Here is a 22,930-nt window from a genome sequence, read left to right on the forward strand (position 1 = left end):
AAGTGGCGGTGTTGGGGAACGTCCAAAAACCACTTCAAAAGGTGACAATCCAGTAGATGTCGCTGGATGAGAGTTGTTGGCAAATTCAGCCCATGGAAGCAATTCGGCCCAGTTATTCTGTCGGGACATGACATAAGCTCGAATAAACTGTTTCATTTTTCGATTCATCCGTTCCGTCTGGCCATTCGACTGCGGATGATAGGCTGAGGTGTAGTCTAGAGAGATGTCAATTTGCACAAGGCCCTCCAGAATCGTACCGTGAATTGGGACCCACGGTCAGATACGATGGAGGCGGAATATGTGCTTTATGCAGAGCTTAGCAAGCTCCAAGGCTGAAGGTATGCCAGGGAGCACCACGAAGTGTGCCATCCTGCTAAATCGATCCACTGTCACCCAGATGGTATTCATTCCTCCGGAAGTAGGTAAATCGACTACAAAGTCAGTAGTGATGTGCAACCAGGGTCGTTCCGGAAATGGCAATGGTTGCATCTGACCCCATGGTTGTCCAGAAGCGGGTTTGTTCTTAGCACAATTGGTGCAGGATGCCATGTAGGAATAGGTATCCTTTTTGATGGTAGGCCACCAATACAGCTTCTGTATCTTGAGCAGGGTACGGCGTTGGCCAGGATGACCATCCAGCTTGGAATCGTGCGCCCAAAAGAGCACTTTCTTCCTAAGTCTTTTCGGAACGATGGTTTTACCTGAGTGGATGCCAAGAGGATCTTCTTTGGGTCAATTATGTGCTGTGGCTCACCAGGCACATCCTCTGAATGAAAGGAGCGTGTTTGCTCTGGTGTTTCTATCTCCAGGGTGGTACTTTAACACAAAATCGAAACGATTAAAAAATAAGGACCATCTGGCCTGTCTGTAATTCAGACGTTGTGCGTGGCGGAGATACTCTAGATTTTTATGATCCGTGAATACGGTTAATTTGATGTTGAGTGCCTTCGAGCCAAGGCCTTCATTCCTCATATGCAAACTTTATTGCCAAGAGCTCTTTATCGCCGATCCCATAGTTTTTCTCGGCTGGAGAAAATCTTCGTGAGAAAAAAGAACAGGGACGTAAGGCTTTCGTCTCCTGTTTGGCACAACACAGCCCCTACACCCACATCTGAAGCATCAACTTTGACAATAAAGGGCTTGTTTGGGTCTGGATGCTGCAAGCACAGTTCTGTGGAGAAGGCAGTCTTCAATTTCTCGAACGCGGAAATGGCCTCCGCTGACCATTTTGAAGCGTTGGCACCCTTGCGGGTCATCGCAGTCAAGGGTCCGGTTAAAGAAGAATAGTTCTTTATAAAGTTTTGATAATAGTTGGTGAACCCCAGGAATCTCCTTAAAGCCTTCAGGCTGGTATGTTGGGACCAATTCTTGATACTTTCAAGTTTGTGAGGGTCCATTTAGAAGCCTTCTTTTGACACGATGTAGCCTAGAAAAGGCACTGAGTCTCTGTGAAACTCACACTTAGAGAGTTTGGCGTACAGCCGGTGTTCGCGAAGACGGTAGAGTACTTGCTTGACATCTGCAATGTGGGTGTCCAAATCCTGGGAGAAGATTAGTATGTCATCCAGGTACACCACAACATTTTTGTACAGCAGGTCACGCAAGATGTCATTCATCATATTTTGGAAAATGGCGGGTGCATTGCACAACCCAAACGGCATTACGAGATACTTGAAGTGGCCGTCTCGTCTGTTGAAGGCCGTTTTCCATTCATCACCGCTCCAAATGCAAATGAGGTTGTAGGCCCTCTTCAGGTCAAGCTTTGAAAATATCTTGGTCCCTTGCAGCTGGTCAAACAGCTCTGAGATTAACGGCAAGGGGTAACGGTCTTTGATTGTGATTTCATTTAGACCTCGGTAATCGATACATGGATGTAGGATACCTTCCTTCTTCCCCACAAAGAAAAAGCCTGCGCCGGCTGGTGATTTTGATGGTCGGATAAAGCCCTTCTGGAGATTTTCTTCAATGTATTCTGACATTGCTTTATTCTCAATGGCTGAGAGAGGGTACACCCGTCCTTTCGGTGGCTCAGCATTGGGCTTCAGTCTTATGGCACAGTCATAGGGCCTAAGTGGAGGAAGAATATTAGCTGCTTCTTTGGAAAAAAAATCCCCAAAGGAAGCATACTGGGGCGACAGTCCTGGCATCACTGGAGTCGTTGGCATGCAAATGATAGGCGAGATCTCCTTAAGGCACCTCCTGTGACATTCTGGGCCCCAGCGGGAGAGATCCAAGGATGCCCAGTCAAATTGGGGTTGGTGCACTTGCAACCAGGGTAACCCCAGGACGATGGGGTGCATGGCCCTTTCCAGTTACAAAGAAGGAGAGCGATTCCGTATGAAGAGATCCGGTGCGGAGAGTAACTGGTACGGTTTGGCAAGTCACATCGCCCGGTAAGGGCTCTCCATGAATGGAGGATAACAGTAGTGGATCTTTCAACTTGATGAGGTGAATCCTCAAGTATTCCACTAGTCGTCTGAGAATGAAGTTGCCTCCTGCCCCTGAATCCACCAGTTACATCACAAATAAGAGAACTCAAAAATTTCCTCAATTATCACTGTTCAATTTCCCATGTTTATTCACAAAACATACACTTCTTAAAAGATCCTATCTAGACAATAATTACTCTCTAGCACACTCATCCTTCCATACATCTTGATACTTTCAAGTTTGTGAGGGTCCATTTAGAAGCCTTCTTTTGACACGATGTAGCCTAGAAAAGGCACTGAGTCTCTGTGAAACTCACACTTAGAGATAGGTCCCATGGACGATGTCGCTGTGATTGAGAAAACGCAAAGAATAAGCCCAGTTGTGGTGACATAAGCCAATGAAAACAGATATTTTAAAAAATATAATATTATAATTATATCATATCTAATTTACATAATATTGTTAAATTCATGTTACACTGTTATTTGGAATTTACATTATATATGTCGTTTTTATGTGTGTGTAAGATAGATGTATGGAAGGATGAGTGTGCTAGAGAGTAATTATTGTCTAGATAGGATCTTTTAAGAAGTGTATGTTTTGTGAATAAACATGGGAAATTGAACAGTGATAATTGAGGAAATTTTTGAGTTCTCTTATTTGTGATGTAACTATTTGGTTAAGAGAACTGATAGTTGAATAGTGCCCTCGGTGTAGTGTACCTGAATCCACCAGGGCAGGAGTCTGAACCGTGACTGGTCCGTAGGTCAAGGAGACTGGGAGAGAGAGCGGAGAAGAGGGCGTAGTGAGGCCTAAGAACAGTCCTCCTGCAGGACTTAGGCCCGTCCGTTTCCCGGACGAATGGAGCATGTAGAGACGTCGTGGCTGGGCTGACCACAGTATATGCAAAGGCCGCGCCTCTTCCGAAGTCTTCTCTCTTTGGAAGTCAAACATCCATGACCAAGTTGCATCGGTTCATCTTTATCAGCAGCAGGGATTACTGGAACCATCCAAGGTGCAGATATAGCACTAGCCTGTTTCACCCCAGGTAACACCTTAGGCCAGAGTTCCTTCACCTTGTCCCAGAGCCGGTGATCAATCCGAGTGGCCAAGGCTACTAATTCGTCCAGCGAGTCAGGTGTTTCGCGAGCAGCCAGCTCGTCCTTTAAATGGTTATCCAGGCCTCTAAAGAAGAGGGTCTTAAGATATTTGGGGTCCCAGCAGAGTTCTGCTTCAAGAGTTTTGAACCCTATGGCAAATTCAGCCAATGATCTGTTGCCTTGCTTCAATTCAACCAAAGCAGAACCGGCGACAGCAGTTTGGGCAGGGTCATCGAAAACGGATTTAAATAAGTCCATAAATCCTTCTATGTCCTGCAAAATGGGGTCCTTGCGTTCCCACTAGGTAGATGCCCAAGACAAGGCCCTACCATCCAAGTAGGAAAGGATGTAGGTAGTCTTGGAGAGAGCCGTAGGAAATAAAGATGGCTGTAAGGTAAAATGCATGCAGCACTGGTTTAAAAAGCCCCGGGTCTTCTGGATTTCTCCAGAGAAATGGATTGGAACCACCAGTGGTACAGCAGTCTTTAAAGTTACCTCCTGTAACTGACCTTCATGGTTGGAGGCTGTGCCTTGAAGCTTCTGTGTATGAAGCTGATGGAACGCTGAAGTAAGTTTCTCCAAGGCGTCTTGCTGCTCTGAAATTTATTTTATTTATTTATTTAAATTCTTTTTACTATACCGACACTCAAGATGCGGTCTTATCGTACCGGTTTACAATAGAACAGGGGGAAACCAATTAACAACTATATAGTTACATCAAACAGGGAGCGAAAACATGGGAGCTGGAGGACAGGAAAGATTTTTTAAACGATAACAACTGGAGAGTGATAAAATAGTCAATGGAAAACAATGAAAAACAATAGAGTAGTGAGACATAATCAGCTAGATTGAGCTCGGCTGTTGGTTTATCTTAGGCAATTATTCACATATCTTGTGGACGGAGGAAACATGGAGAGGTAAGCAGGGGTGGTGGTGGCGGGGCAGGGACTAAGACAGGGAGGGGGGGAGTTAGGGAAGCGGTCAGGGGTGAGAGTCAATGTGGTTGATAAAGATTCCTTCGACGGTAAGCTTGTGTGAACAGCCAGGTTTTCAGTTTCTTTCTGAAGGAGAGATGGCATTGTTCCTGGCGTATATCTGGGGGAAGCGAATTCCAATGGAGCGGACCCGCAGTCGAAAGTGCTCGCTTATGAATGGAGTTGTGGATCGAGGATTTGTTAGGGGGGGGCCTTGAGAGAACCTTTGTAGGAGGATCTGATCGGCCTTACGGACGTATGTAGTTCGAGAGGGGTGGAGAGTTGGAGTGTTCATTGCTGGTATACGGATTTGTGGATGATGGTGAGAGTCTTGAATAGTATTCTATATTGGATGGGTAGCCAATGAAGGATTTTTAGAATAGGTGTGACGTAGTCCTTACGACGTGTGTTTGTAAGGATCCTGGCCGCTGCGTTTTGCAGCATCTGTAGAGGTTTAGTAGAAGAGGCGGGAAGACCGAGTAGTAGAGCATTGCAATAGTCGATCTTTGAAAACAGTATGGCTTGCAGCACTGAACGGAAATCCTGGAAGTGTAAGAGCGGTCTTAGCTTCTTTAGGACCTGAAGCTTAAAGAAGCATTCTTTAGTTGTAGTGTTAATGAACTTTTGAAATTCATTCTAGAGTCAAGGGTGACCCCAAGGTCTCTAGCCTGGCTAGCTAGTGGAATAATTGCATTATTGGCGAAGGGGTTGTTATCGCTAGGGGAAATAATCAGGAGTTCCGTTTTGGACGTATTAAGGACCAGGTTGAGACTCGAGAGAAGAAAGTTGATGGCGTGTAAGCAGCTGTTCCAAAAATTTAGAGTAGAGGAGATGGGGTCCGAGATGGGGATTATGATTTGCACATCGTCCACGTATATAAAATGGGTAAGGGTGAGGCTGTTTAGTAGCTGGCATAGAGGGAGTAGATATATATTGAACAGGGTAAGGGACAGTGAAGAACCCTGTGGTACTCCTTGTTTTGAAGGTATGGGGTGGGATTCTTTGTCATTAATTTTAACTTTGTAGTGCCTGTTGTTCAGAAAAGATTTGAACCAGAGCAGTGCAAAGCCAGAGATGCCTATTTCCTTTAGATGGTTGATGAGGATAAATCCTTTTATGTCCTGAAATGCGCAGGGCCAGGCCTGGTATGGCCTGCAAGGCATTGAGCTGTGCCGGATCCATGGAGTTAGCAATCTGTTATTATTTGTGATAATTGTGGGTGGATCCTTGGGCTGGTGGCAGATGACCATGCCCATGGGGGAAGATCCCGAGAGGGACCACCGGTCAGGCTCAGAGTTGGGAGACAAACACACCCCCAGTTCCTTTATTAAACTGTTTTAGAGAACCACCAGAGGTGGCGGTAGTGAGCTGGAAGAGCTCAGCTGGGCTGTAGTCCCTCAAGCACTGTAACAGCGATCCCAGGATGGCTGAGCTGAAGAGAAACTGAGATAGTGAGTAGGCAGAGTTCAGGAACAGAACCTTGATGGTAATACTCACACAATAGTCTCTTGGAACAGCCCAGGAGCTGGAATGAAGTAGGCCCTTGAAGAGCAAGTACCTGGTTCCAGGGAAAGCTCTGAGAGAGAGATGGTAACTCACTGGTGTTATAGGCAGCGGTGACTTCCTAGCAGAAGTTATATTCAGAAGCAGGTCCGGGAACGTGGGCCCTTGAGGAGCGAGTACCGGTTCCAGACTGTGACCTGAAAAGCAAGAGAAAGAGCAAGGCCCCCGAGGAGCGGGTACCCCTGGTAAAGTCCGAGGAGGCAGAGTAGCAAGGTAAGTGGAGAGCGAATCCCATCCGCAGCGATACCTGGAGGCAGCTAGGTAGGAAACCCTTTGCTAACTTGATTAGCTAGCAAAACAAGAGACCGTAAATATCTGGCGATGATGACGTCATCTCAGGGGACGCCCCTGAGGTTCGCGCCACAGCTGGTACTTGAGTCGGGGCCGCACCACGTGCGCGCCCTTAGGCCTCAGGAGAAGATGGCGGAAGGCAGCATCTAGCCCATCCGGGAACGCCGGAAGAGGTTGGCAAAATGACGCCACGGCAGCCAAACTTCCATCAACCAAAGAGGGAGTCGTCAAAGAGGTAAGGTGGGCAGAGTGGAGATGTCGGGCAGTGACGGTCGCAACAACAGTGGGCCAAATTAAAAGGAGTTGTACTAAAGGCAACAAATCTTTATGTAAAGAAAAAAGGTAAATAAAAAAGAAAAAGGAAACGAGTTCTCCATGGAGGTGGCTGAGAAAATAAAGGCAAAAAAATCAGCATTTAAAAAGTACAAAGGAACAAAAAAAGAGGATACAGGGAAGATCGTCTGGTGAAGCTGAAGGAGATGAGGAAAGAAATCAGCAGAGTGAAAGCTTGGGTAGATGAAAGCATCGTCAAAGAGGTAAAGCTAGGTGACAAAATTATTTATCAGATCTATCAGAGAAAGGAGGATGGCCAGAGATGGCACTGTAAGCTTGAAAGGAGATAAAAAGCAAGATATGGCAAAAGTTGAGGAAACAGTAAAAGTATTAAACAAATTCTCTACTTTGGTGTTCGCTAAAGAAGACATTGGAGAAGGATCGCTGCTGGTAAGCAACAATACGAATGGGAGTGGGGTACGTACAACCACATTTACAGAAGGGAGAGTTTGGGTAGAACTGGCAAAACTGAAGTGGACAAGGCCATGGGGCTGGATTCACATCCCAGGATAGTAACCATGCTAAAACCATGTTGGTTTTCCCCCATTAAGCCAGGCCTAATAATTCTGTTCTTAATTATCTTTCCTATCATTTTGCCTGGCACTGATCTCAGGCTTACTGGTCTTTAGTCTCCTGGATCATCCCTTGATCCCTTTTTAAAAAGTGCCCTACATTGGCTGCCCATGAGTTTTCCAATACAGTATATGTTACAGATTAACAGGTGCAAAACTGCAAGTAAATAATTGAATTTTAGAACTTTGGGGTGAATACCATTGGTTCCTAGCAATTTTTATAAATCTCCAGGAACTGATAAATAAATATAGAGATGCTTTTAATTAATAATTGATATGTATTGTATTTGTTTTAATTATGTTGTGATTCACTTTGAATAATATTTTGGTAATGATGCACAATATAAGTTATTGTAATAAATAAAATAATTAATATTTAGCCTGTCAATTTGCTCTAATACATCTTCCAGTTTCACAGTGATTTGCTTTGGGTCCTCTGACTCATCCACCTTCAAAGAACAGTTTCATTGTGGATATTTCTTCAACATTCTCGTCGGTAAAAATTGAAGCAAATAATTAATTTACCTTTCCTGCAATGGCTTTGTATTTTCTGAGAGCCCCTTTTGCCTCTGGCCATCTAGTGGTCCAAACGCTTCTCTCGCAGGTTATTTGCTTTCCATGTACTTGAAAAGTTGCATCAATTTTTGCCTCTGTGGCAAGCTTCTTCTCAAATTCTTTTTTGGCCTGTCTTATTAACGTGTTACATTTACCCCATCTGTGCCAATACTCTTTCCTATTCTCCTCATTTGGGCTTGCATTCCGTTTTAAAAAAGGAGCCTTTTACATTCAAGAGTGTATCTAAGACAAATGTCTCTAGAAAACCACACATTTTACTGACGAGCTTTATTACTACACCTGCTTTGTTCTGATTGATGTCTGCATCTCTGTGAGAAAACCCTCTTGCTCATTCTTCAACCCCTTGGTGCGGATACTTGAGCAATAATGATCATCAGCAATTGTTATCTCCTCATTCTCTTCAGCCTCCAGCTGGCTCTGGTTGAAACGTAGGGATCCTTTCAGAATGTCCTTGATCTGTTTTAATACACGAATATAAATTATTGTGAAACGCCAGAAGGCATCCAGTCAGACAGTATAATTTAACACATTTACTTCATTTGTTGCCTTGAGCATTGGAATAGCAATATACCATTGTACCATTCTGAAAAAGTGGGTGGAAGCAGCTTTCTATATTTGCTAGCTATAATTTAAAAATAAGAATACAGTTATAATAAGAATAAAAGTGAGGTAAAAAAAAAAGTCACTTTCATCTTTATGAAATCAAACTTTGGAGTCAAACTTTCAAGCTGAAATGAAATATTTTAAAAAGTAACAAGAACAAAATTGATTCCCCTGACACACTGGAAGCATACCAGTGGTAATAACAGTCAGACAAACTTCCAAAACTACGCAAATAAGTGGGTGCACAGAAATTTATGCTAGTACTTTATAAACTGTGTGGTGGATGCCATATAGTTCACAAAATATTGTGTATTTTTGCTCCCAAAATACCCATAGGTTTCCATACACACCCTTATTTATAGTGCAAGAATATATATACTTTATATAACCAGTTTAAAAAATATGGGCATGTACTTTACGCTCATAATAATTTTAACAATTCATGCATTATAACCCAGAATTAAACATGAAGGCAGTTATTTTATAATATGCATGCCCCATTCTGAAAATACTTAATTGCCATGTACTTGGAATCACTAGTTGGTCAATACCTCACCTCCTTCCCCTTCCCCCGTTCACTTCCCCCAGACCTCCTACCCATAAACAGCAGAGAAAAGTCAATTTCAATTGCATGAGTCAATTAGCAAGTGTAAAAGTGTTGGGACAAATTTGGTAATGTATGTGTGACTACCTCTTACAAAATAGCAACTTGCAGGCTTACATGATCCCCACCCTAGAATGTCTCTTTTTCTCCAAGTTAACATTTGCGTGCGCTACTGCAAGCATGTCACACTCTGGAGATTTTTAAAACATCCTATACGGGCATACTATATATGCTGCTTACAGGCATATATGCTATTTTTACATGTACAACCCCTGCGTAACTCTTAATATTCACCGAAATATGAATATTCTCAAACAGCAAGCGTCTGATTCAGTCTCAGAAAGTGACTAATGATTTTGAGTTTGACTTTTTATTCTGCTGGTAATTATTTAATAGTTCTGCTACTGGTATCACTTGTGTAGCACCAAAGCAAGACAGTTAAAATATTGTTTTAATAATAAGATTTAATTTAATCATATATAGACCACCTTTCTGAACAGATTACTTCAACCAAATTGGTGTGAGCAAATAAACAATACATCAATGGAGACCACATGATGCGGTGAGCGGAGAGGACGCATCCACCTTGCACTCCGGGTGCCCCTCCTTCAGTAATACCTACTAAGTGGCGGAATTTCTCCTGGGTGGCTGGATTCTATAACCCTGGTCATTGGGTTGATGGACAATAAATTTAATACTTACACTCGAAAAGGTATGTCGACTCGCCTTCCACGTAAAGAAAAAGATAAGCCGGCAAAACAAGAAAACAAAATGACCACCACCATACCCGCTAGCCCTGAGAAAGCAAGCTCAACAGCCTCTACAGCCTCCATAACCACCGCGGTAGTGGCTGCTCTGAACCCCAAATTCGAGGAGATCTCCTCCCAAATTACTGAGATTCAAAACGCGTTAGTTGACTATAACAGCAGGCTGGATGCGATGGAGGGCCGTATCCACGTGGTAGAGGACGACTCCCTTGTGTTCCAGTCAAAATTAAACAAGCTGGAAAAATTAATAACTGCGCAAGAAACAAAAATTGACGATTTAGAAAATCGTTCGCGCAGAACCAACCTGCGCTTCATGGGACTGGACGAGCAAGTCGCAGATGACACTTTAATTAGATTATTTGAAACCTGGTTGCCACAGGAGCTGGGTCTCCCTGAACTGGTAGGCCCACTGAAAGTAGAAAGAACACATCGCATCGGGGTCAAGCAGCCAGAACGGAGATCTCCCCATGTAGTAGTGGCTAAATTTCTGAACTATGCACACAAAGCACAACTGCTACAAGCCTACCATGAAAAGAAAGATCTAATGCACAGGGGGAAGTGTTTGCTCCTATTTCAAGATTTCTCTAATCATGTGGCGCAGATGAGACGGGCCTTTGCGCCAATCTGCACGGATTTGGTGAATCGCAAGATAAAATTTGCTCTTATTTACCCTGCAAAGCTTAAACTCTGGGCTGACTTGGGATGCCAAATTTTTGAGGAGCCCAAACAGGCAGAGAAATTTCTCCTCACTCTGCCAGAAGCAGCCCCCTGAGATATAAACTTTGGAACTCTGCAACTTGGCTAACAGCAGCTTGAGAGACCTAAATCTGGGGTACAATATGTTGAACGATCAAATATTTGAGATGGAGGAAGGTTTCACAGCTCCAAAGATTAAGCTTGCCTCTCAGGACTACTTTAGCGATTTCCCAGAACAGAACGGACGTGGACTGATGGTCAGCATTAAAAGAACATAGATATCAAAATTTTTGCCAAAGTGCTAGCCAATAGATTGGGGGATATATTGCCGGCCTTGGTATCGGCAGGCCCGGCAGGCTTTGTTAAAGGGCGAAGAGCCAGTATAAATATACGGAGATTGGCAAAATTTTACATCTGTGTCATCAACATCGGATCAAATCCCACTAAAACTGACCCAGTTTTAGTGGGATTTGACGCTGAAAAGGCATTTGATAGGGTGTCCTGGTCATTCCTGTGCTACACTTTTGACAAAATGGGGTTGTGGGGTTTTATTATCAAGCTATACAGGTACTTTATTCTAATCCTGGGACCAGGATAATGGTTAATGGGTGCTTATCGAAACCTTTCTCTCTAACCAGAGGTACCAGACAGGGGTGCCCGATGTCTCCTCTCTTGTTTATTTTATCCCTGGAACCCCCTAGTTCATGCCCTACAACTGATTCTGGACAACCTCACTTCCCACCAAAGGGATGGTGCTTTCTAATACCTTCTTGTTTGCAGACGACATCCTATTTGTCCCTCAGGCTCCCACTTCCCGCCCACAAATTTTGCAGACCTTTGCAACATTTGGATCTTTTTCGGGACTAAAATTGAATCTTGATAAATCTGAGGTTTTGGATTTTAAGGGCCACTTACGGGCAACCTGGAGGGACCTTCCTCTTCGTTGGGTAGACAATTCTCTTAAATATCTAGGTATCTATATATCGAGTGATACCACCCAATGGTACACTTTAAACTTACCTCCGATTATAGACAAAATTGGGAAATTGACTTATAGTTGGGATGGAGCTCCCTCTTTCCCTGATGGCCAGGATAGCGCTATTTAAGATGTCACTCCTCCCAAAATTACTCTACGTTTTATAAGCAATGCCATTAATATTATCTATCTCAGACACCCGCAGGTTACATAAATTATATACGGCATTCTTGTGGCGAAACAAAAAACAGAGGCTTGCTCTTAAAAAACTGATGGTACCGGTTGGGCTTGGGGGGTGAGGGTTCCCTAACATAACCCTCTATAATATAGCATGTGCCTTACGGTCTGTGGGAGACTGGATGTATAACAGCACTTGCTTTTCAGATGTTCATTTCGACGAACAGATAGTACTTCCAGTCGACTTGAGATGTATACTGCACGCAACCTCACGCAACCTCCCAGCTCAGCTGCATAACAATATCCTAGTAGCCTATGGACAATATGAGTGGTGCACAGTTCGCAAATGGCTAAATCTGACGGAACAAACCTCGCTTATACTGCCAATCTGTGGTAACCTTAGGTTTCTCCCAGGACAAATTGGACGCTTTTACCTTAAGGGGCCCATTCCTTCAACACCTTTCGATGGACTGGCAGGATAAATATGCAGAGAGCCCAGGACAGGAGGCTGGTTGCTCATAGACGAATACTTAGACGGAGGTGACTGTATAGGCGGTACTTCCAAGGGCTGCTGATAAATATCTCTTGTTTTGCTTTGGAGTTTTCTAAAATTAACACTATTGAACTATCTATGTGACACATTACTATACTTGCACTCTCTATCCTCTATGGGAAGGGGAGGGGGAAGAGGGGGACGGGGGGAGGTAGGTGGGGAGAAATGGGGATCTCTATACTAATGTAAACTGTTGGTTCAATTTTTTATATTGTGACTCTCATATTGTAATGATCTTTGAATTTCAATAAACAGTTTATACCCAAAAATAAAAACAACAAAAAAACATTAATATGAAAAGCCAAACCAAAAACCAAATGGATATATTAATACAGAATTAAACTGAACTAAACTTCCAACAAAAACAGAAAGGTTATATATAACATGAGTTACAAACAACCTCCTGCCCTTGCCAAAAATGAACATTAAAAACATCAGTACATAAATCATTAACTAATCCCAACCTCCAGAATCTATAAAACTATATCAGAGCCCTTTTCTTTGTTACATCCTCCCCGAAAGAACACTACTCTCAACTTGGAGGAAACAGCCATCTGGTAAGCTTTTCCCCTAAATCATAGCTAGTTTCTAAACTTATCTCCCTCAGAAGACTATTTCAGACAGCTGGATCCATCACAGAAAATGTTCTGGCTCTAGAGCATGCTTTGCAGACTTTCTTAACAGGAGGCACCTATAAAAAAAAAAGCCTCCAGGGATGACCGCAGTTCCTGCTCTGGATATGTGTCATAGGCTAATTAAGAAACTTAAAAACAAAATGTCATCCTTTTTGATATATTAATTAATTAATTTTCCTGTAGTTAACAATGGAATGCATACTATGTCTTTTAGTTACTAATATTACCATGCCTCCTCTCTTTCTCTCTCTCTCTATATATATAAAGAAAAAGCCCCATTATCTGGAAAGCTCAACTAATGAGCATCTAGCAGCATGGCTTTGCTTTTATTTTACTGCCAGATTGCATGGAGATGGGGACTTCCATATGGTGTGGAGCACGTATATACACATTTCCCTTTACATCTCAACAGCACCACACGTAACTGAGGCTGCTACCTTAAACCAATATTTAAAGGGAAGGGAGGAAGTATACCTGAATTTTCCAAAGCAAATTACAAAGTCATGGTATGGAAAAGATTAATAGTCTGGTATATGGGATATGGAAAAGATTAATAAGGAACAGATATTTACATTAACAAATAGTATTAGCATCAGGGGATACTGCATGAAACTAACATGAGTATTAGCATCAGGGGATACTGCATGAAATGTAGCATGTAGCAGATTTAAAACAAATTCTAGAAAGTGTTTTTTCAGTCAACGCACAATTGAACTATGGAAATTTTTGATAGAAAATGTGGTTAAGTCTAATAATACAAAATTGAGTTTAATAAAGCTTTGGACAAATTTATGGAGGGCAAGCCCATAGTAACTATTAGCTAGTGTTTGGTTTCTTCACCTCTTAAATAATCTTGGGGAGAGCAAAATGAGACAGACTTTCATATTGGAATTTGCTGGGTACTTCCTGGAAAATCGGCCACTGTCAGAGACACAATGTTGTGCTTGATGGACCACTGGTCTGACCCAGCACTAGCATTTCTTATGTTATGTTCTTAACACTAGGGGAAAGGAGAGCATGGTTGTGGTGGGGGTGATTTGGGAGGGGATGTTGAGAGAAAGAGCACTGGGGTTGGGAGAGCAATAGGGTTTGTGGAAGGAAGATCACTGGAGGAAGGAAGAGCATGGAGGAGGAAGAGCTGAAAGGGAGAGGTTTCTCCTAATATGGAAGAACAGAGGGCAAGTGGGAGAGGGAGAGCAGTAGATGATGTTTGGTGGGTATTAAAGATGATCCCATATCACATCTCAGTACTGGGAGAGGAGGGGAGGAGAAGATTTTTTTATGCATGTCGAGGGTCTGGGGGGGGCTATGGGTGAGCCTATTGGGGGGGGGGGGGGTCAGAGGGAGGGGGGGCTATGGGTGAGCCTATCAGGGGTCAGGGGGGATGGGGCTAGTTTATGGATATCGGAGGGTTGGGAGGAGGCTTGCATATGGATATCGGTGGGGCCAGGGGGCTGTCACATGCTTACTGTACATTTTATTTTTATTTTTAGGGAGTCGGGGCCGCCTCACCTTGTGATCCTAGGTGAAACAGGGGTAACAATGATCCCCACTCAACCTCCCCATTGGGCCGTAGATTTGTTTTTCAGCGGCCAGCAGCCCTTTAAAATGATGGCGGTCCCGTGAGTTTGGGGCTGCCATTGTGTTAAAGGACCACTCGCCATGGTCTCTTGTCTCGTGGTGTTTGGCCGCGTCACAAAAGAATGTGCCATGGAGCTGCGATGTGTTTTTGAGGGAGGGGGCCCCCAGTGATAATAGGACCCCTCCTGCAAAGACAGATAGGAATTAGCCGTTGTTCCGAGGAAGCGTGCACTGGCAGCCGGCCGGCACGTGGAAACTGCTTCTGCTCCGGAGGAGCAGTAAATGGTGAGATAAAAAAAATTTGGGTGGCTAGGTAGGTGTTAGGGGTCAGGGTGGAGAGGGGAAAGAGAAGGAAAGTTAGGCAGGGGGGGAAGGGAATTTCCCCTCTAAGTCCGCTCTTTAATTGGAACAGATTGGGAGGGACTGATTGCGTCGTGCGTAATATTCGAAAATTCACCCCCCCCCCCCCCGTGCGCACGGCCAACAGATTTTATAACATGCACATGCTGGTGCGTGCATGTTATAAAATTGGTGCGTCCATGTGTGCGGGTCGGGAGCCACACACACATGGACGCACGCGTGCTCCTTTTAAAATCTATCCCTTTGTGTGCTGTGCTACTCCTGGAAATTAGCTGCACCTCAAGAGGTGTAGTTAACTTTTTCCCTTTTCTTGAAATTGTGGTGGTCTAGTTGGAGCAATAGTGACTTCCATTTGCTCCTGCCACGCTGGGGCCATTTTTCAAAATGTTGTAGGCAGACCCCAATACTGCAGTATAGTAAATCCTGCTGTATTCTTCTCCATGATACAAACACCGCACACTAGTAAATAGGCACAAAGTGACAGTTGCTATTACCCTTAACAGAAGGCTTGAGGGTAGCCTGCACACAGTGGCAGTTGTTCTAACCTAAAAAACTTGCTGGGCAATCTTCTTTGAAGTGGCTGAAAGGTGGAATATAAATTAAAAATAAATAGACCATTTGGTCTTTATCAGTTGTAATTCACTGTGGGCCTGATTCATCAAGATATTTTCCCATAGACACAGAATGGGAGAAAAGCCTTAATGAGTCTGGGCCTATGTTAGGCTCCATAGTTATCCTGCAGAGAAGGATGGAGCCAGCATCATATTCTAATATAAAGTTTCCTCACATAGAATGTCCCTTATTTCCTTGAATTTGCTCCTCTTCCTAAAGATAAAATTGTATTAACTTTCACCCAAACATTTTAGCGTACCCTAAATACATTCAAGAAATTATTTTAAAAAATGGTGATATATCCTGGAAGACGGAGGCAAGCCGAGTCCTGAAGTGCCAGCATCAGGTCTGGTTTTCAGGATATCCACAATGAATATGCATGAGGTATGTTTACATGCATTGCCTCTGTTGTGTGCAAAGATATCTTATACATATTCACTGTGGATGTCCAGAAAATCTTACACCTTCCTGGCACTTCAGAATCAGAGTTGCTTACCCCGATGTAGCGGTATGTCCATCAATTACTGGGATAAGAAAAAAGGATAAGACCTCTCTTCCACGCCCAAGATTTCAGAACGATCCTCCAAGCAATTATTTTCTCAAAGTTAGATTACTGTAACGCTATCCTACTTGGTCTCCCTTCCTCCTACACCAAACCGCTCCAAATGGTACAAAACACAGCAGCCCGTTTACTAACAAACACCAGGAAAAGAGACCATATTTCCCCAATTCTAAAAGACCTTCATTGGTTACCAATTCACTTCAGAATCATCTACAAATCCATATCCTTGATATACAAAATCATCCATCAACACACCACAATTGACCTACAATTTCCTCTCCGCTTACACAACTCCACAAGACCTACCAGAGACGCATACAGAGGATCCCTCCATGTACCCCCTACTAAAACCACTAGTCACATTACCTTAAGAGGTCGAGCCCTCTCCACAGCTGGCCCACTGTTATGGAACTCCAACCCTCCCGATCTCAGACAGGAGCCTTGCCTCCTAACCTTTAGAAAAAGACTCAAGACTTGGCTGTTTATGCAAGCTTTCCCCGACTTAAATTAATGCACCTCGCCATCAACATATCCAACACAGCAGCTGTACCTCTTCTCCTTGTATATAATTTAGTCTCTGCTAAACTATCTTTATTTCCTCTGATTCCAGTTCAATAGTCCTTGTTAATTGTAACTGCTTTCTTCGACACGTTATTTCTGTTTTTGATGTATTTATTGCACCCCTGTTTATTTGTAAACCAGCATGATGTGATCATTTCATGAATGCCGGTATATAAAAACCTTAAATAAATAAATAAATACATAAAATATTTGTGTTCTTTCTACAAACAAAAAACAAACTTTGAAATGTTTGTATGCTAATGCCAGAAGTCTAAGAAGTAAGATGGGAGAATTAGAATGTATAGCAGTAAATGATGACATAGACTTAATTGGCATCTCAGAGACATGGCGGAAAGAGGATAACCAATGGGACAGTGCTATACCAGGGTACAAATTATATCGCAACGACAGAGAGGAACACTCGGGAGGAGGTGTGGCACTTTATGTCCGGGATGGCATAGAGTCCAACAGGATAAACATCCTGCATGAGACTAAATACAAAATTGAATCTTTATGGGTAGAAATCCCTTGTGTGTCAGGGAAGACTATAGTGATAGGGGTATACTACCGTCCACCTGGTCAAGATGGTGAGATGGACAGTGAAATGCTAAGAGAAATTAGGGAAGCTAACCAAATTGGTAGTGCAGTAATAATGGGAGACTTCAATTACCACAATATAGACTGGGTAAATGTATCATCGGGTCACGCTAGAGAGATAACGTTCCTGGATGGAATAAATGATAGCTTTATGGAGCAATTGGTTCAGGAACCGACAAGAGAGGGAGCAATTTTAGATCTAATTCTCAGTGGAGCACAGGACTTGGTGAGAGAGGTAACGGTGGTGGGGCCACTTGGCAATAGTGATCATAATATGATCAAATTTGATTTAATGACTGGAAAAGGAACAGTGTGCAAATCCAAGGCTCTCGTGCTAAACTTTCAAAAGGGAAACGTTGATAAAATGAGAAAAATTGTTGGAAAAAAATCTGAAAGGAGCAGCTACAAAAGTAAAAAATGTCCAAGAGGCGTGGTCATTGTTAAAAAATACCATTCTAGAAGCACAGTCCAGATGTATTCCACACATTAAGAAAGGTGGAAAGAAGGCAAAACAATTACTGGCATGGTTAAAAGGGGAGGTGAAAGAAGCTATTTTAGCCAAAAGATCTTCATTCAGAAATTGGAAGAAGGATCCAACAGAATAAATTAGGATAAAGCATAAACATTGGCAAGTTAAATGTAAGACATTGATAAGACAGGCTAAGAGAGAATTTGAAAAGAAGTTGGCTGTAGAGGCAAAAACTCACAGTAAAAACTTTTTTAAATATATCCGAAGCAGAAAGCCTGTGAGGGAGTCAGTTGGACCGTTAGATGATCAAGGGATTAAAGGGGCACTTAGAGAAGATAAGGCCATCACGGAAAGATTAAATGATTTCTTTGCTTCGGTGTTTACTGAAGAGGATGTTGGGGAGGTACCCGTAATGGAGAAGGTTTTCATGGGTAATGATTCAGATGGATTGAATCAAATCACGGTGAACCTAGAAGATGTGGTAGGCCTGATTGACAAACTGAAGAGTAGTAAATCACCTGGACCGGATGGTATACACCCCAGAGTTCTGAAGGAACTAAAAAATGAAATTTCAGACCTATTAGTAAAAATTTGTAACCTATCATTAAAATCATCCATTGTACCTGAAGACTGGAGGATAGCAAATGTAACCCCAATATTTAAAAAGGGCTCCAGGGGCGATCCGGGAAACCACAGACCGGTTAGCCTGACTTCAGTGCCAGGAAAAATAGTGGAAAGCGTTCTAAACATCAAAATCACAGAACATATAGAAAGACATGGTTTAATGGAACAAAGTCAGCATGGCTTTACCCAGGGCAAGTCTTGCCTCACAAATCTGCTTCACTTTTTTGAAGGAGTTAATAAACATGTGGATAAAGGTGAACCGGTTGATATAGTATACTTGGATTTTCAGAAGGCGTTTGACAAAGTTCCTCATGAGAGGCTTCTAGGAAAAGTAAAAAGTCATGGGATAGGTGGTGATGTCCTTTCGTGGACTGCAAACTGGCTAAAAGACATGAAACAGAGAGTAGGATTAAATGGGCAATTTTCTCAGTGGAAGGGAGTGGACAGTGGAGTTCCTCAGGGATCTGTATTGGGACCCTTACGTTTCAATATATTTATAAATGATCTGGAAAGAAATACGACGAGTGAGATAATCAAATTTGCAGATGACACAAAACTGTTCAGAGTAGTTAAATCACAAGCAGATTGTGATAAATTGTAGGAAGACCTTGTGAGACTGGAAAATTGGGCATCCAAATGGCAGATGAAATTTAATGTGGATAAGTGTAAGGTGATGCATATAGGGAAAAATAACCCATGCTATAATTACACAATGTTGGGTTCCATATTAGGTGCTACAACCCAAGAAAGAAATCTAGGTGTCATAGTGGATAACAACATTGAAATCGTCGGTACAGTGTGCTGCGGCAGTCAAAAAAAGCAAACAGAATGTTGGGAATTATTAGAAAGGGAATGGTGAATAAAACGGAAAATGTCATAATGCCTCTGTATCGCTCCATGGTGAGACCACACCTTGAATACTGTGTACAATTCTGGTCGCCGCATCTCAAAAAAGATATAATTGCGATGGAGAAGGTACAGAGAAGGGCTACCAAAATGATAAGGGGAATGGAACAACTCCCCTATGAGGAAAGACTAAAGAGGCTAGGACTTTTCAGCGTGGAGAAGAGACGACTGAGGGGGGATATGATAGAGGTGTTTAAAATCATGAGAGGTCTAAAACGGGTAGATGTGGATCGGTTATTTACTCTTTCGGATAGTAGAAAGACTAGGGGGCACTCCATGAAGTTAGCATGGGGCACATTTAAAACTAATCGGAGAAAGTTCTTTTTTACTCAACGCACAATTAAACCCTGGAATTTGTTGCCAGAGGATATGGTTAGTGCAGTTAATATAGCTATGTTTAAAAAAGGATTAGATAAGTTCTTGGAGGAGAAGTCCATTACCTGTTATTAAGTTCACTTAGAGAATAGCCACTGCCATTAGCAATGGTTACAAGGAATAGACTTAGTTTTTGGGTACTTGCCAGGTTCTTATGGCCTGGATTGGCCACTGTTGGAAACAGGATGCTGGACTTGATGGACCCTTGGTTTGACCCAGTATGGCATTTTCTTATGTTCTTATGTAACTCCTTAGCTACAGGAGACATGTTACATTTGCAATCACTGGTCAATTAGCTGCTACCACCTTTTAAAAGGTGTTATCAGTTTACCTTGAAAAAAAACAAACCCAAAACATGTTTGAACATGTCAAGATTCTGTATACACTGTACCTGTTTTAATCCAGCCAAGGATACCAGAATTTCATCTTCTTTCTCCAACTTTTCTTGTAAGATGACTTCTTGAATATTTCCTGTAACATTAAGAATCAAGCTGATATAATTAGTCACCTCTGGGTAATAGATACAAACTGCTCACATTTTTCTAAAGCTCTCAAAATGTTTTCTCGCCAGCATTTATTCTATTTGGCTCAAGCTGTCATTTCATAATAAAACAGCTCTGTGGATTTTGTAGCCCCAATCATTATATACTTCTAGGTGAATACAATATTAATCAGTATGCAGTTGTCATGAGGTGCCTGGATAGGATACACCCCCCCACATATGTGGTACAGGACTGCAGGGCTGGACAAGGGCTAGTCTTCTGCCTAGCCAGCCCCCTCCCCTGGCAGCGAAACCCTGACAGCAGTTCAGAAGCAATCTCAGTTTAAAGAGAAATTGACATTTTATCTAAGAACCAATTCAGCAATTTTGAGTTTCTATCATGTTTCTATCATGGATATGATGAATTTATTGTGCGGGACGATTGTATTGTTTTTAAAAGGTTTTATTAAACATATTTTCTTAGTGTTATGAGGTTTGTATAATGGCATTTTTAATGTTTTATTTATATTAATTTTTTCTGTTTTAACTCATAATTTGCTATGATTAGGTCTTCTGACCCTGGAAAGGTGGAATACAAATGCTTAAGTTAAACTAAAATTGAATTTTGGTTAGAAAGGATGTAACAGTCAATGATAATGAATGATTTTGCTATTGCTGATGTACAAATCTCTTCTAAATGGGGAAAACACATCGAACCAAAAGGTTTGAATTGGGCCCGAAGTGTATACTCAGAGACGACAACATCAATATTTACAGATTTTACCTGAGATATCAATGTGCATAAGCTTTTAAGATCCAAAGATGTCCCTTCCTTAGATGTGGCCTTGAAAATTAATACACATTATCATCCCTGGAGAACTTTGCAAGCTGGCCCATTAAATGGTATTATAATTTGCAAACCATCCAGATGTCTGCATGCCAATATAATTGCAAGAAATTTGTCCAATTGGTTTTACCCAGAAACTCTTAGAAAATTCTCTTAATCCAAGAACAAAAATTCCTTTATTTTTTCTTCCTTAAGAATACTTTTTTTTTTTTTTTAAATTCATGCACATGAGCACATAAACATGAGTATGGGCTGGATTTTAATAGTTTTACATGGTTGTAGCTTTCTGTACATAGATTTGCAGATAATTAGAGATCTGTATTCAAAGGCTTAGATAACTTATGAGCTGGGTTTTTTGGTTCTCAAAGTTTGGACTGTTCCATCCTATCACCACGGGGTAGGGTAGCCAAGGAAGAACTCCCACTTCTATTCTGTCTTGGCTGACTGGGATCTTCAGTTCTACCTGGCTTGTTGGATATTGCCATTGGTCCTTGTGATGCATGCCAGGGACATGACTCTGCTGTAGTCAGTCTATACCCGCTTCACTAATTCTCTTCGAATGAGTGTTTTTACAATTCCAGAGTTCACCAATGCCTGGGTAGGATCACCATCTAGCTCAAATGCCACCCCAAAAATAAAGGCTTCCCAGCTGGGGAGACCCACACAATTACAAAAGTATGGGGCCACAGCATTAATGTCCATTGGGCTCACCTTCCCTGTGGGGAGAGTCCCGTGCAAAATAGCCCCTAAATCTTCGCAGCTGAAACATGGCATTCCTGTGGGGTTTTTGCGGTTGAGGATAAAAGTCCAGCCTGTCTGGCTTCACCAACTATCAGATTCTCCTGCCCTTAGGGTTCCAGCATGCTCTACCTGGGTCGAGTGGTCTCCCCTGAGCCCATGGCGATTCTGGGATGGACTGAGCTTGGTTATAAGCCTCTGCCACTTCCAATGCCATCTGTAGCGTAAGATTTGGGTGTCTGCATATCCACTGCTGCTTAGGGTGTTCTAGGCCATCTAGGAAGTGTTCCAGCAAAACCACCTTGATTACCTCCACCCCAGTCTTCCCTTTCGGGTGTAGCCACTTCCAAGTCACATCCTCAAGTTGGTGGAAAAGGTTCTTCTCCGACTGGCGATAAGGAAGATGGCCTGGTCACAGTGGTCTGCAAGGCCTGTGCTATTTGAGTTAGCACTGCATTTTGCTGCATAAGTTGTTTTCGCAGCACCAGTTGCTGGTCAATTTGGGTTTGCAGGGCATTCTGCCATTGCTGCTGCCCTGTAACAAGGACCTGGATCACTTGCTCTATCTTCCCTGCTTTCCAAGCTGCCTCCAAACTGAGTGCCTCTCCGGTGGAAAGGAGAGGGGAAAAAAAAGCAAAAAGAAAATGCTGACCTATCCGGCTCTGACTCACTGCTTGAACCCTGAATGTACATGCAGGTTACCTCCTTAGCTTGTACTTTCAGCTGGGTGAATGGAACCATGGGCCCTAGGAAAAATAGAATAAAAAGCTCTGTTCTTCCCGCTTAGGCAGGATATCCCACTTCTACCACCACGTATGGTAATTTTGGCGATAGCGGCTTAGAAACAGCCAGAAGGAATAAGGAGGCAGACTCTAGCTGTTTTCTTTTGAGCACTTTATTTTCAGTGAAAAAATGAAGTGCAAAGCAAAATAAACAAATGATGTAACTCACCTTAAAGTTCAAACAGCACAGAGACATCATACATAGCAGGTTTTAGGGTAGGCTGGATTCCTGGCTGCTCCCCAGGGCCTCTCTAATCCTTCTGGGCCCTGTCTTCTTATGTGAGGCTGAAGGGTCCTCCCTGGGCCCAGAATCAATTATTGGGTTGAGGTTTAAGGAGGACTGGACCAGATAGTTGTGGCCGATCCCTTAAAGTGGTCTAAGAGAGTTTACTGCAGACTCCCTCACAGTTATATTTATACATGTAACTCCTTTTAAAACTACCTCCTTGGGAGTTACATGTGCAAATGTAACATACTATTGCACCAATGTTTTAAAAGCCATTTATGCATGTAAAGTGCATTACACGTGAATACCCTATGGACAAATCAATAGCATATATTGTAGCAATTTTCAAAAGCCCACTT

The 22,930-nt window shown here is 42.6% G+C and overlaps 1 protein-coding gene across 11 annotated transcripts in view; it reads right to left on the bottom strand.

The window, feature by feature from the left end:
- TBC1D5 (TBC1 domain family member 5) overlaps positions 1-22,930 on the bottom strand; it is a 1,653,915-nt gene that overhangs the window by 10,119 nt on the left and 1,620,866 nt on the right. For all 11 annotated transcript variants that reach the window (XM_029589267.1, XM_029589269.1, XM_029589266.1 and 8 more), the window contains 2 exons: positions 19,889-19,968; positions 8,119-8,295 (listed from right to left, as the gene is read on the bottom strand). In XM_029589267.1, the coding sequence (XP_029445127.1) occupies positions 8,119-8,295; positions 19,889-19,968 (257 nt within the window). The remainder of the gene's footprint in view (positions 1-8,118; positions 8,296-19,888; positions 19,969-22,930) is intronic.

The sequence above is a fragment of the Rhinatrema bivittatum genome, chromosome 2, assembly GCF_901001135.1.
Source record: "Rhinatrema bivittatum chromosome 2, aRhiBiv1.1, whole genome shotgun sequence".
NCBI classification, from domain to species: Eukaryota; Metazoa; Chordata; class Amphibia; order Gymnophiona; family Rhinatrematidae; genus Rhinatrema; species Rhinatrema bivittatum.